This window comes from Eublepharis macularius, chromosome 14, assembly GCF_028583425.1.
Source record: "Eublepharis macularius isolate TG4126 chromosome 14, MPM_Emac_v1.0, whole genome shotgun sequence".
Classification (NCBI taxonomy): Eukaryota; Metazoa; Chordata; class Lepidosauria; order Squamata; family Eublepharidae; genus Eublepharis; species Eublepharis macularius.
This window is the reverse complement of record NC_072803.1, coordinates 35,612,933-35,627,458: the sequence shown is the minus strand read 5'-3', so window position 1 is coordinate 35,627,458 and position 14,526 is coordinate 35,612,933. Positions and strand designations below refer to the sequence as shown.

Below are 14,526 nucleotides of genomic sequence, written 5' to 3'. Positions count from 1 at the left end.
TTAATTTGGGTTTGTTCCATATCCACTTTCCTGGACGAGGAAAAGCAGTCAGAGGCCATTGCAACCTGCATCTGTTGAAATATCTAGCACGTGCAAATATCCTTTGTTCTTAGGGCTGCCACTTCGAAGAAAAAAATCCTACCACTCGAATAGGGGCTTAATGCAATGTTATGTGCCGGGTGATATTTATCTACATGCCATAGAATCATAAGGTTGTAAGGGACTTCCAGGGTCATCTAGTCCAACCCCATGAAAAGCTCCAGCTGCCCATTTCCACCCAGTAAACCTTTATTAGAGCACATTTTTCTCTTGGTCAGTTGACAACCCTATTTTAGGATCAGACTCGAAGGAGGCATTGCATCCTGAGGAACTAACCCCCCCCCAAAAGAATATAAACCCCCCAAAGGCACTGTAATGTAATTTTTACTGTTTGAACAAGTGAGTTCAAATCCTCCACAAGCCACATAAAGCTAACTAGGGGCCATGGGTAAAGCCTAACCTACCCTAAATACAAACCGTCCTAGAGGGTGGATGGGATACAGGGTGAATTCACTAAGCTCTGGATGTCAAATAATGGAATCAGCCCACCTTCAGTGGACTGACAATGAGTTTGAATTAACTTTAGACTTTGAGCGCCCCAGAGTATACAAACCTCATGCACCAGCTTCCCTTAACGTTTGACAGAAAACAATTCTAAAGGTCCCCTTTCCACACATGGTACTGTCAAAAGTATCACAACTGTCATAATAAAGTATTAAGGGATTCTTCTGAACACTGACCTCAACCAACAGGAACAGCAGCAAGTTTAAATTAGCATCAGCCTGTTTAAAATTTGCATCTTCTATTATAACTGCTGGGTTCTGAACTTGCTCATTTTAGAACTTTTTTTGTCTGGTGTATTATAATACATTAGCTATATGTTCCAAAATATTACTTATAAAAGATGACAAAACAGTGGTAGCTTTTATTATTAAACAAAATTAGCTCAGAGACAGTTGCATTCCTTTAACAAATCGTCTTCACTGAGATGTAAAACTTGCAAACATATTCAAAAGCAACCACCTGAATAAAAAGTTAATTTAAAAATAGTGGGTGCCACCTTTAGTGGTCCAAATTAGGTACTCGTGCATCATCCTGCCAGGAAAAAGGTCGTGCGACTGAATACATTGTACCTAGAAGCAACCAGTGATAACTCTAAGCACGTGGTGTAAGAAAGGGAAGAGAGTACTTTGGTATGCATTTCTTCCCCTCTCCCACCCAATTTTCTCAAACATGGATGTTACAATTAAGATATTTTATTACATCTCCAAGTTGATAACTAGTGAGCTGGAGCTGGATAGCCTGTTTTGAGAACAATGAAATCAGTGTTCGCTTTGAAAACCTCAGGCACAGAACATGAGATAACCCAAGGAACCACACTCAATTCAAAATAATTTAGAGAAATAACACATCTTATTTCTGCAGCTCTTGTTTTCCAACATCAGATTTTTAAAAAGTTAATCCACAAACTTTCCTCTACCCCCAAAGATTTCACTTTTAATTTTTTAATATTTTTAAACAGCTAATTTCCTTATGCCTCTATAAGGCAGCTTCTACTCACATTTCCCTACTGTAAGCTAGAAGCAGTACCTACTCTGTGGCCCTCCCTCCGCCCAGTGTAAACAATTAGTGTAAGCTCCTAAGGGTAAGGCCCCTTTTGTGTTGCATCCACCTGAATGCACTATGACAGTGCTATGTAAACAACCTTCTCACAATGCATTTTACAGACAAGGCCTAAACAGTGGATACTGAGGCTTTCTAGCATCATTCTACAGCTTCCAAATTGCCTCCTCCAGGTGGATTTGTGAAGCAAGAACTTGTCCAGGCAAGCACTGGGAGGATACGCAGATTTTTCAATGGCTGGTTTTAACTCTGTCTTTTGCTACTCATCACAGTTTTTCAAAGGTAATAGGAATCCTCATTGTTTGCCACGTGAGTTTCAGGTGCATAGAGATTCATGGAAAGTTGGTAAAAACTAAAGGTCAATTTGCAGATCCACAGTAACACAGCTGCTGCTGAAGCTCTGGAATAGGTTACTTTATTATGTATAACAATTGCATATATTATATTTGGTTATTTAGTGTGTGGGGCTGCACACAAACCAGTACTAACACTATTTGGTGAATATATTCTGAGACCCTGTTTGGGATTCCTATTTCCATGTCCCCACTATTGTACCAATTCCTTCCAAAAGCCAAAGTCATAACACTCCAGAACAAACTATTTACTATTTACATCCTTGTTTTATTTTCAGTAGAAAAAGTAATCCAAGACTTTAGAGACAGGTTTAATCAACAGTGCCTCGTGAATGATGTTCAAGGTGTAAAAGTGATCACAGTAACCAAGTACACAGATTACATAGAAATCAGTTTTGGTCAAGTCCCATTTGTGGAGAACAGCTAAGTGAAGCCATTTCCATCCCCCAAACAGATCAAACTCCTTTTGGCACATGGAGGAGCTGCTAGTGCTGCTTTCCCTCCCTAGAGCCAGAAATGGAGACAACTGCAAGACAGCAATCAACAAAAACTTTCCCAGGCTTCAAATCAATCTCTTCAAGATCCAAAGATTAGAGTTTTAAGTGGAGACAGTAAAATTATGCACACTATTTACAGTCAAACTCTTCTCTTATATGCAGCACACTGAAGGGAGGAGAAGGAGGAGGGATAACCTCCACTTGCACCACACCCAAAAGATGCTATGAAGTCCACTTTGTGAATTCTTGATAGGTCCTCTACTGGAGCCGACAGGGATCAAGTAGCCCAAAGGGAATACAAAATTAGAGGCTGCATTAGTGGATACTCTCTCTTTAGCTGCCTCCCCAAACTTGCATCAGATTATCCATTAGACTGGAGTGGAATGAAAGCCTGTGGTTGTCTGTTGTTCTGCGAAGTATCATAGCTTTCTACACTTTCTTGCATGCAGCATTGTTTTGATGCTCTAAAGCACTATCCTTTTCCTCCACAACTTTCAATCAACACAGAGGGTCAAACGTCACACTCCAAAAGTTAACTAAAACCTTCACCCCACTCTCCCAATCAAGCCCCTTACAGAAATTTCGTATCTGTAACCTGGACATTTTGATGCTGGGCTACATTGGATGTAATTTCATCTGCAAGAACTGGAACAAATATGGGAAGGACTGAGAGAAGCTGTTAAACCAAATCAAGATATAAATTTGTAAGGGAGACACCACTGCCTTCAGTGTTAGTATACAGGCAGTACCATCAGTCAGGCATAGACACATAATTGAATCTCATCCAAAGTTGAATAGGAGCACACTCCATACTGACAGCATGGAAATATTTAGTCTTTCTTCTTGTTTTAAAGTGTACTCAATTTTTAAACAAGAATCATAACCTTGACAGGTTTACTTCATACTTTCCTTCCCACACCTTCCAGTCTACACAACCTGTGCCTCAATCATAACACATGGCTGCAGAGAGTAAGTGAAATCACTGGCTTATTCCAAGTCACTTTAGCTCAAAGTACCATAATATGCAGAGAAAAAAGGGAAAGCAATTAGGTGTCTCTTGTTCAGAACACTTTTAGAGGCTCTCATATCACTTCCTGTCAGCTATCAGAACCCCCACCCCTCCCTGATATACCCACTTAATTTGGAAGAATTAATTTTGGAGTTAGAGGAGCTAACAGCTATGGGGAGACAGAAAAGGTTTAAGTAAAAACAGATTAAAATCATTAAAATCATGCCAGGGGTCAGGTAGTTGCATATAATCTAGAGCTACAAGGAGTGAGATGATGATCAATGAACAAATTTCAGTACTGTTTCTTGAATCTTTAACCCCAGTGTTTTTTTAAAAACTTGTCCTAGGCCATTACCTTAAGCTGTGTGATTGTAGCAATAGACCTGAACCAATGTACCCCAATTGGAATAGCACCCCTTCTGTGGGCAAGGCCCTGTTCCTTTACCTCCAATCGAGTCCAGTACCTGCAAACCTATGCAAGAGAATCTCAATAGTGGCAATACCCTGGAGCTGGTTCTGCCAAGTTTTACTGACTCTCCCTCCTCTAAGGAGCTGGGGAGGGAAGGAGGGCTGCATGAACAGCAAATAAAGTGCAAAATACTTTTGTTAAGTAGCATGAGGCAGAATGTGGGAGTGGATGAAGCAGTGGCGGCAGCAAGCGTACCATGCCTTTCAGGCAGTACATACATTAATGGAAAGGAGTCACCTCCCCACAAACCAGTGCATAGAGACCCGATTCCCAACTTTACGTGTGCTAAATGCAGAGCACACACTCTCCCCACCCCCATGTAAAAATTGATGCAAGTCACATTTTTTTCTTAAAAAAGGAAAGAGGCGCAATCAGAGCTTAGGTGGATAACAAACAGTGCATGACTGTCGAATTCACTACTGTATTTATGCCAGCATGAAAGATCTCCTCACAATGCAAAATTGTGGATCTCATCCCCAGTTAAGCAGTGCACATACCATCCGTCACATACACATGAAGCTCTCATCCTGGAAACTGTGCTTTTCTTCTCAGAATGGTAGTATGTGCACCAGACTGCAAAACATGTGGACCAACCACACAGCAGTGCCAGTTACTGGAGTCACATAGAAAGCACAGAGCTGCTGGGTCACACTGGTCAGTTAGCCACTCAATGTAACATAACAAAGGAAGGGACTAGAAAACAAACACCCCCCCAAGTAATTGCCTTAGAACAAAGGGTTGCTCTGGAGGTCATTGCGCAAGGGAAGCCCCTGCTTGGTGACCCAAAGACAGTTCTTTCGGTAGTTGGGAGGAAGTGAGCCACCTGGGAAAAGAAGCACCAGTAAGTGGCTCTGCAAGGAAATCCATTCCCAAGCCAAACTGCAGCTAGGCTCTGGGGGTGGGGGGTGGGCTGGCAGAAAGCCTACACCCTCTGCCTCCAGTCAGCCAATTTTAGCATTATGGTGTGTATGCCGGCGGTGGCTGGAACTGGTTGATCACTTCATACTCTGCTGGGTAAGGTTCATTTTCCTCCATTTCAGAGAGGAGCTCCAAGGCCTGCTCTTCCTCTTCAGTGGGGTAGTGACGCAGCAGGTTGGCAGCTGTGGCAAGGATGGAGGCCCCACCAGCTCCAGCCACCAGATAAAAGCTGACAGCAAATGTAACGTAGACTTGGGAGCCATGGTACTTTTTGTGCTGCTGCTGCTGTGCGAGGATCAGCTCAGAGGCCCAGTAACAGAACCCAATCACTGTGGCACACTGCAGCACTGAGGGCAGAAGCAAAAAGCAAGGAGACTTAGTGAAGGAATAGCTTGCTGGTTTAAACAGCTTGATACCACAACATGGAATCATATGGCACCTACATCAGTGATGTTAAAAACATACTTTACCTATAACACTATTTTTAGCTTGTGAACATCCCAGATGGGACATGTAAGGCTGGAAGGTGAAAACAAAATAAAGTGAAAGTGCTTAGATTATCTGAATTTAAATCATGAAGACATACATTTGTCCGTTCCTTTGAACTTAAGAGGCATATTCTTGATCATGAATTGACATTTTGCCACAGACAAAATCAACACCTGGCTTCTTGCTCTGGAAATGTTCCCTCTCTTGCACTAGAAAGTGGCATGATAAAGGCTACAACAAGCACTGAAGAGGTAGTCTATTTATACAGATGTGGGACCCTAACTGTCTATCATAGGTTGGCACAGCATTTGAGATTTTTGTGTGTGTAAGTTCCAGGACCAAAGCACTTCATTGCCCCATGCACAGAGGGCAAAGCAAACTCACTGTACCTATTAAAATATTAATTACATAACCCTATTGATATGTGATGTTTCACAGTGTTCTGTCCCAAGGTGCTCCAAGTTGATACAAAGAGGAGAATACCCATACAGAGGCTGTTTTCAATAAGATTAAGCTGAAGGTTTTGTGAAAATGGTGGGGTTTATTTGGAGCTATCTCATGGGGAGGTGGAAGAGAGAGAAGTGGCACTATACAGGAATTGCCTGGGATACTGTTTGGATGCCAAATACATTTGCTTGGAGCTGGGCACGGGTAGTTCCAGAACTATGCATCCAATTCCACCATGTTTTTGAAACCTGACTAGAAAAGGCTATGAATTTAAACCCCACACTGGAAACCTAACAGATGAGTCAGTTTTCCATTGACCCATGACATTACCTGTGAGGATGTGAGCAAATGCATAGCGCCGAGTGATCTTCAGAGCAGGATGTTTAGGTCCAAAGACATCCAACAGGAAGGCTGAGAGGCTGCAGATGATTCCCAGAAAGCAAAAAGCAGCAATAACCCGAAGTAGTAACACAGTCTGGGGGTTCATGCAGTAGTCTGCAACAAGGGGAACAGAGACAATCCAAAGGGTTGAACTTCCACAAGCATACTACAGAGAATGTTGTAACCTGCCCTGAGCCTGCTTGCAGGGAGGGCGGTAAGAAATTTAATAAATTAAATTAAATTAATTCAGCTTAGTGGCTGACCCTACTGTTAGCCATACTGTCTGCCACCAAACATTTATTTTTCATCCATTGTGGGCAGTAATATGGGTTTTCCAGAAAAATTTGAATTGGAAAAATTTCTGATTCAAATTTAAATAAATTTAAATACTTAAATAGCATGAGCAAAATTTAAATCATGTTAAAAAAAGATGACAAATACCACATACAAGCCTGGACTCTGTATAAAGCGGTTAACAGCAATAAGTTTCAAGAATACAAAAACATGTTAATTATTGAGATGAAAGCCAAAATAAAAAAAAAAACAAGTTAAAAACATAATAAACACTGATTAAACAACATGCATCTTAAAATCACAGTCAAAGCTCCCAAGCAGTTTACCCTCCACTAAATGTCCTCTGAAATAAAACTGTCTTGCAGGTCTTCCTAAGTGCAGTAAATGAAGGCGTTCTCCACATCCATTCTGGTAAGCCTTTCCACATGAGTAGGCCTACCAACTGAGAAAGCTTGTGATCTATCTACTGCTAAAGGAGAAGGCTGAATGAAGCAAATAGCGTGGATCACACTGAAGACAAACATAGCATTTTTACCAATTTAATGCCACATGAGCAGCATGAAGCAGCTTATATTGTCTGCAGCAAGTTATGGACAGAAAAGGAACAAAACTCTTAGTTTTGCAGAAGACAAAGGATCCAATTAGTTTTTTACTTGAGCAAATCACTCTCAAATCAGATGCCCATCTGTGAAATGGGAATTACATGTTATCCTTCTGAATCTAAGGGATGGTGAATATTATGTAGCACTTTAATGTTCAGTGGCTTTGTATTTTGCTAAGAGGAACAGTTGCCACATGACTGTATAGCAGATACTCTGGTCTTTTACCACATGTAGAGGTGGGCACGAACTGAGAAAAAAACGAACCATGTGATTTGTCCCGTTTCGCGAACTTTCACGTAGTTGCCCCAGTTCGCAAACTGGTTCGTGAGGTTTAAATGCCCCTTTCCATGCTGCTGTGAAGCAGCACAGAAAGGGGTATTTCACCCTCACAGGCTTGGATCAGCTGCTTGTCAGGGAGATCCCCAACAAGCAGCTGATCTGGGGGTAGACATGCCATTTTCCCTGCTGCTTCACAGAGGCACAGAAAAGGGGTTTTGGGGTTTAACATGAACCAAACAAACCGGCAGACCAGTTCATGAAAGTTCGTGGAAAATGGGCTTCCACGAACTGCTGGTTTGCAAAGCACAAATCGGCCTGATTTGTGACGAACTTTCGTTCATCTTGCAGTTCTTGCCCATCTCCAACCACATGCACTCAAGCATAACACGCTGCTTTATAGAAGCATTAAACCATACTAAGATATAGCAGTTAGAATGTACAGGGAGACCACTTGTTTTGACCTTTGGTTGATCTAAAATTGAATATTGTGTAAGAAAAAGATCGTATTTAGTTTGAGAAGACACACAGGAGTTGGAATAGGAGATATAATATTGATGAACTCTTATGTTCTGTGTGCTCTGTATTTTATTATAATAATTCTTGTAGTGCAAAATCTTAATGTTCCTCTGACCCTGTTATTCCCACTTCTTCTTTCATACCCCAATTTGTTCTGAAAATGATTAAAACAAAAACAAAAAATGTAACATGCCACTTCTAAATTAACTTTCCAAGCCATACTTCACAACCACAAAGGACACAAGAGTCCTACTTTTAAATAAAATTATCTTCATGACACTGAATACAAGGTTCCTAGCACATTGTAAATCTACAGACTTGTGTAGGGTTCCGTCTCTGACTTCACCAACAGCAATTACTATGGGGCAATTGTATGAGGAAAGCAGCTGCCCTGAGATCCCATGACTGGCACAACCAGTCAAAATTCTCAGCTTCCAAGATCTTAGCTTATTACTCTGACAGCCTTGTTATGATCATCTAAAACAACCTGTTACTAATGCCTTCAAGAGGATGTCTGACTCAGACCTCTCAGCTTCCACTGAGATAGAGCCTTTCCTTCTAGCCTTGTTATTGTTTTGGCAATGCTCATTAGTGCACATATTAGCCATTCCAAAGCAAGCAAGGAGTCACAGCTTTTCCCTTACACTGTATCTTAAAAACTTCCCAACTACCTCAACATTCAACGTCATTTTGTTTAGGTGCTTTCAATGGGGCAACCAGATAAAAAATCCAAATCAAGTACAGTGTGGCCCATTTTGAAACAAACTGCAATCTCGTGAGCTAATACATGGAAAGGCAAAGCCCATCACTGAGAGCCTGATATAAAATAGACTATGACACAGAACTCAAGCTGGCCATCATGTTCTCTGATTGCATATAATTAAATGTCATGACTTGACCAGTCTCATGAACTTGGCACAATTCCAGATGAAAATGAGTAGACTGTAAGTATGAAGGCTAACAAATGCAACCATTCTTCTTATAGTACCATCAATGTACTAGAGTAGTCTGAACTACTCTAACAAGAAAAGTGCAGGTTCCTTTGCAGTGGAACTAATAATTTAACAAGGACAAAATTATACAGACCACTTGTAATCCAAGGAGTGGCTTAGGCTCATACAATATGCTTGCACTAAGTTTTACAGAATTTCTTAACTTTTTGAAAATCTGAATAGCTGACACATACTACATCACAAACAGCTTTGTACTCTCCCCTTCATTTCAGATACAGCTTGCCGTGCTGCTATTAACTCACACAAGTCTAAAGATCCTTATTTTAGAAACATCTCAGTTTTGGGGATCCTGATCCTAAATAATCTGATGCTTACCCCTGCAATTGCATACTTTCCAGTTGTGTAATGCTCCCACAAGATATTTGGGCTCTGCTAGACCTTAAGGAAGCAAATATGTTTGATTAATGCTACCTCACACTAGACTTGTAAACCACAACAAAAACTAATCTAAACAACCACCAGGCAGATGAGCATGTGTTATCTGAGAGAGATTCACTCCCTTTTTCTTTACAACATCAGTGGGTCACAAGTATGTGAAGGTAAGCTGGCTAATAAACATTTTCAGGGGTAGTACTGTGTCAAATATTCTCAAATGTTAAGATTGTGAGTCATCCTTCAGGGAAAAAATCACAGTTCTTAGATCTCATGATTGCTAGAGAAAAAGTACTTGTTTCTCATTTCTTTATCTTAGCATTTTTAGCCCTCACATTTTTCAGTCTCTGTAGCCCTGAGGGCCAAAAAGGCTTTTTTAAATAAAGAAAACAAGATCTGAGATTCTGCAGCTTTTAACAAGAAACCAAGAATTTCCCAAATGTTCTTTAAAGAACCTGGGCCCTAGCTCTACACACTGTGCAATCCTGCTTTATATCAGTTTCACCATGACAACAAGCTGCATAGAAGCCTATTCAATAAGATAATCTGAAATCAAACATGTTACATTTCTTTTGTATGCAACACAATAGTCACATGACCTAATACTAAAGAAATATTCACAAAGTGCCTGATGCACTAAAGATGAAGCAAGAGTGCCACAGCAAGGGACATCAGAATGATTCAGCCCCCTCTGAAGTTAACTTCCTTTTGCTCCCATTAATAGAACTATCTTCTGATTTTATTACTTATATATTGTCATGATTGCAGATAGCGGATCACAGAAGACAAAAAGGTCTGATGTTAGTTAAAGTAAGAAGGCATTTAAGAGGAGGTGAATATGGGCTCCATTTTGGTTGGGGATGAGAACTATGCAGGTTAAGCAATGGACTATTTTGGAATTCAGGGGTCAGGGGGAACACCATGTAGGTGATCCGGGAGGGTGTTCCACATATGAGAACAGAAACAGAGAATAGGCAAGACTATTATGGGGGTGTAAAGTGGAAGGAACAAAAGCCACAACTCCTCAAATGCAATCAATGTAATACTCAAATGCAGCAGTTTAATAGTGGAAAACTACTGCCTCTGCTACAGGAGAACTGCTGGTGACCAGCCAATTGTTTGGCTGAAAATTAACCACACATTGGTGAAGTAGCAAGTGTGCAAATTCAGTTGGGCTGGTTCTCAGATGTTTACTGTGAGACTTGACCTTGTCAAAAACACTGAACTTAAGGAGAATGAATGGAGAAATTACAGAGGGAGTGTGGAGAGAATATGTTAAACAGTTCTGTTAAGCAAACATGTCCTTTGAACAGGCAGTATGGTATACAACGTCCTTGTCAGTAATGGAGAGTTCTTGGTAGTATACCTGCAGCTTAAGACACATTCTGCTTTTTGCCTATGTTTAAATGGCAAAGAATATGTGCTAATAAACCCAACCAAAGTTAAAGTACATATACAACCTCTCCAAGCCTATTACCTGAATCTGTGACCTTCTGCATGTCAAGTATGGACTTTTTAACTGAGTCACAGTTCCTCCCCAAGGGCCATTAAACAACACAGTTATACATATGCTTAACTTTCACCCATTGGAATTATTGAGGCTCAAACACTTTAATTTGGGCTAGATTAACACACCAAATTAAACGTTGCACTTAAAAGCAAAGCCAGTTCTGTAAAAGATTACAGAGAGTTGGTCTAGTCTGAACTACTTCTACAGAAGGGTTACTTTGACAAAAGGATGGAAGGTGGTGGGCAGGCCTCCTACCCACAGAGAGAACTGCCAGTATCCCAATGTGACACACTAGTCTCTCCACCCACTTTCCTAACTCTTGATTAGCAACTGTGGAGAGGAAAAAATAGAATTCTTCAGGATGCTGGATTTGAACTTGGGGTCCCAGCTGCTGATTCCTAATATAAAGTTCACAAGAGGAGACACGGCTATTTTGGAATGAAGCAAAAAGGAGCTTCTTTCAACATAATTCAGCTATATTAAGGTTTGGGAATGAATTGGCCACATTTCTACAAGCTGCTGTTTATTTTACTGGACTCAGTCTCACATGTGCAAACAACAAGCATACATGCAAAACCCACCCTGATGACCATTTGCCAAAAGACTGCTATTTCCTTGGAAATAAATTTCCAACTCAATGAACCTTACTTCCAATCAAACATTATAGAAACATGCAGCACAGCTACAGCAACCCCAAATTACTGCACACACTATATATTTCACACTCACCTGCAAGCAATTCAGGGTCAACATATCCAAGTACATCAGCAACGCCCAGTTCTTGGCGAGAACAAGTGCCCCCATGGATCCGTAGCCAGGCAGGCTCTGCCAGTGCAGTACACAGAGCAGTTATGGAGAGGGCACCAGGCAGTGCAGAAGCCAGACTCCTTTCTGGTTGTTTTGGCAAGGCACTCCCATCTTGGCCTCTCCGCCTGCGCCCACTGGGCAATCCAGAGCCACTTGGGGTGTACATGGATCTCCTCTTGCTGAGATTAGGTCAGCTAAATCCAAGGAAAAAACTACAGACAAAAGCACTTGGGATCTTCAGGAGAAAGCAAACATCCAATATTGCTTACACTACCCAGCACCAGCCAAGTCAAAGAAGTCTGACAGAATGCCAGTAGCCAAAACAGATCATCAGACGCAGTTGTTTTCTGTACTTGTTTAGGAACCTGAAAGAGACAATGGATGCTTCAAGTGATTCACAGATGCTTCCTTATAAATAGCCACTCATTTGGTTGCCTGAGGCAGAGAAATTTTAAAACGTTCAGTTCCTCTTTTACCCACAAATGACTAGCACAGAAGTATATGGGTGGGGATGCTATAAAAACATGTGGGCATATTTGCAAAACCGGCTGGACATTATGCAGCAACTTCCCAAGTACCATTCACTGAAATGGACTAATTTACACTGATATGCTTGGCACTGCGTTCAAGTGGTGAATAGTTTACAGACCAAATAATAGGATTAGACCCTGGGAACTGGATGAAACAATTCTATTAATGTCTCCTTTTAATAAGGACATTTTTTAAACGTCACCTTTATGTACTGGTGGATTACATTCAAAATTAAGTTACACAAAAGCAGTATGTTTTAACAGTTTTTGTTAGGGCTACTTTTTATAGCAGCGTTCATAATACAATCTAGTCTCAAAAATATAAATGAGTCTGTGTCAATACGTAGGTTCAATTACTTTTTCACAACAGAGGCCAGTGCGTGTAACTCTAACACACTAGCTAGGAAGCAAGTCATAAATAGTCTGAAAGAACAATACAGCATATACAAACAATGGAAGTACCACTATCATCATTATTACTAAGGGAGCAAGACAAGAATTATTTTTCTACCTTCTCTACAAAACACCACCAGTTTTTTCCTTAAATAAAAGAGATTTGAGCACTTAGTATGCAGCCAATGAATTGTTCATTCAATTATTCCTAGTTCTCTGAAAGTATCACAACAACCATTCAATTATTCCTAGTTCTCTGAAAGTATCACAACAACCATTCAGAATACACTGAAGTGGGGGAGGGTCATAGTACCAATGTCTACCCAGGAGACAGAAAAAGCCTTCCTTTGATTCAAACAAAGGTATCTGTGTCTTCAGTATGCCTGACTAGTACAGAAGACCTTTTAATTTTTCATCCCAACATCCAGGATATAAAAGGAACCTGCTCTCAGCACAGGAGCAAGAAAAGGCAGGCACTCTTGAAGAATGACCCTACATAACTTGGAAAGGGTGCTGTCCCTCCCCACATTGGAAGTGAAATTCCAGACCTCCCACCCATTTACAAATAGTAATAAGCAGCTGCAATTAGGGGCTGGTTAATATAGCAAGTAAGAGCAAGATAGGAGTCCAGGAGCACCTTAAAAACTGACTAGTTTTCCAGGGTATGAGCTTTCAAGAGTCAATGTTCCGTCAGTTAGGTGGTATCTGTCAGGGAGTGCTGTGAGTCTTGAAAGTTCAAACCCTGGAAATCTAGTTGGTCTTTAAGATGCTACTGGACTTGAATCTTGCTCTTTTACTACAGACCAATACAGCTACCCACCTGAAACTATGGTGGTGGTGGAAAGTGCTGCCAAGTCACAGGGCAGGGTTTTCAAGGTAAGAGACTAACAGAAATAGTTTGCCATTGCCTGTCTCTGCCAAACCCTGGTCTGCCTCAGAAGTCTCCTATCCAATTACTAGCCAAGGCTGGCCCTGCTTAGCTTCCGAGATCTGACAAAAACTGTCTCACCTCGGCTATTCAGGCAACCTTGCACAGCAACTAAGAAACTGGCAGGGCAATCCTAAACGACACCATTCCAAGCCCGTTAACGGCAAGGGACATGGAATAGCGTGACTCTGCTTAGTACTGTACTGCGAGATGCCTCAGCCACAAGCTCACCGCACGGAATTTTTCTCGTTCAGCGCCCTTCGCCCCCAATCCCATATGGGGATAAGATTTGTCTACAATGGCACGATTACAGAGGTGTTCTGAAGCCTCATTGGCGCTATACAAACACGAAGTATTGTGTCTGATGATCATAAAGCGGCCTCCACAGACACCCCCTTGTTTCTTCAGGCCACGCCTGCTTCCCAGCTCAGCAGCGCCTCTTGCCTCCGGTACTCTTGCCAGATCGGTTCTTCGTCGCTGCGAAGACTCTCAAAGCCCTCGGCTTTAGCCAGACGCGCCTCAGGCCACAGCGCGCCCCTCCAGAGCGCCAGGCAGCGGCCCGGGACTCCCCTGAGGGACTAGCCGGACTCCACCCCCTCCCTTCCGATCGCCGCCGAAGCTGGGGGGCACAAAGGCGAAAGAGGGCTGGCCCAACCGCGCTCACCGCCGGGCCCCTCACGAAGCCCCTTCCCGGGGCGCGACGCTCTGGGACTGCGATCTCCTCCCTCGACAACAACCCAGCTTCCGGCTACCAACCGACAGCGGCAACCATTTCCGTTTCCTCTTCTGCCTCGTTGGAGATAAGCGGCGCGTGACGTCACGACGCATAGACCGTCTTCTTTCTTTAAGATTTTTTTTTTGCTAATAACAAAAACATATTGACACATATCTGTCTAGAGGCTTTTAAACCAGATGCGAATTAAATTTAAAATCAATAAGTATATAAATTCGTTCCCGTACTTCCCGCACTCCTCATTCACCATACGAGAGATAATAAAGCGGTTGTTCGCAATGCATCCCGAGAGTTGTAGTTTTCATGGAAATGGTTCGTCTCAGT

The 14,526-nt window shown here is 41.8% G+C and overlaps 2 protein-coding genes across 6 annotated transcripts in view; one reads left to right on the top strand and one right to left on the bottom strand.

Annotated features, from left to right (window-relative positions):
• ITPRIPL1 (ITPRIP like 1) overlaps positions 1–14,526 on the top strand; it is a 195,501-nt gene that overhangs the window by 100,595 nt on the left and 80,380 nt on the right. The gene's annotated exons all lie outside the window — the stretch shown is intronic.
• Positions 2,263–14,218, bottom strand: TMEM127 (transmembrane protein 127). 5 transcript variants are annotated; one of them, XM_054997306.1, is made up of 4 exons: positions 14,134–14,218; positions 11,541–11,983; positions 6,175–6,339; positions 2,263–5,255 (listed from the first exon to the last, which is right to left on the bottom strand). In XM_054997306.1, exons 2-4 carry the CDS (start codon positions 11,782–11,784, stop codon positions 4,948–4,950), a joined length of 717 nt encoding a protein of 238 aa, XP_054853281.1. In that variant the 5' UTR covers positions 11,785–11,983; positions 14,134–14,218; the 3' UTR covers positions 2,263–4,947. The 5 variants fall into 5 exon arrangements, with proteins under 5 accessions (XP_054853281.1, XP_054853277.1, XP_054853278.1 ...); XM_054997302.1 differs by having other exon boundaries at positions 13,362–14,212; XM_054997303.1 differs by having other exon boundaries at positions 13,701–14,212.

Excerpts from the sequence above, each read along its gene's own strand:
- TMEM127 (XM_054997306.1), bottom strand. The coding sequence starts at position 11,784 with ATGTACACCCCAAGTGGCTCTGGATTGCCCAGTGGGCGCAGGCGGAGA. Across the intron at positions 6,340-11,540 it reads TGACCCTGAATTGCTTGCAG|ACTACTGCATGAACCCCCAG; the intron begins GTGAGTGTGAAA and ends CCCTTGTTGCAG. Across the intron at positions 5,256-6,174 it reads ATTTGCTCACATCCTCACAG|TGCTGCAGTGTGCCACAGTG; the intron begins GTAATGTCATGG and ends TTCTGCCCTCAG.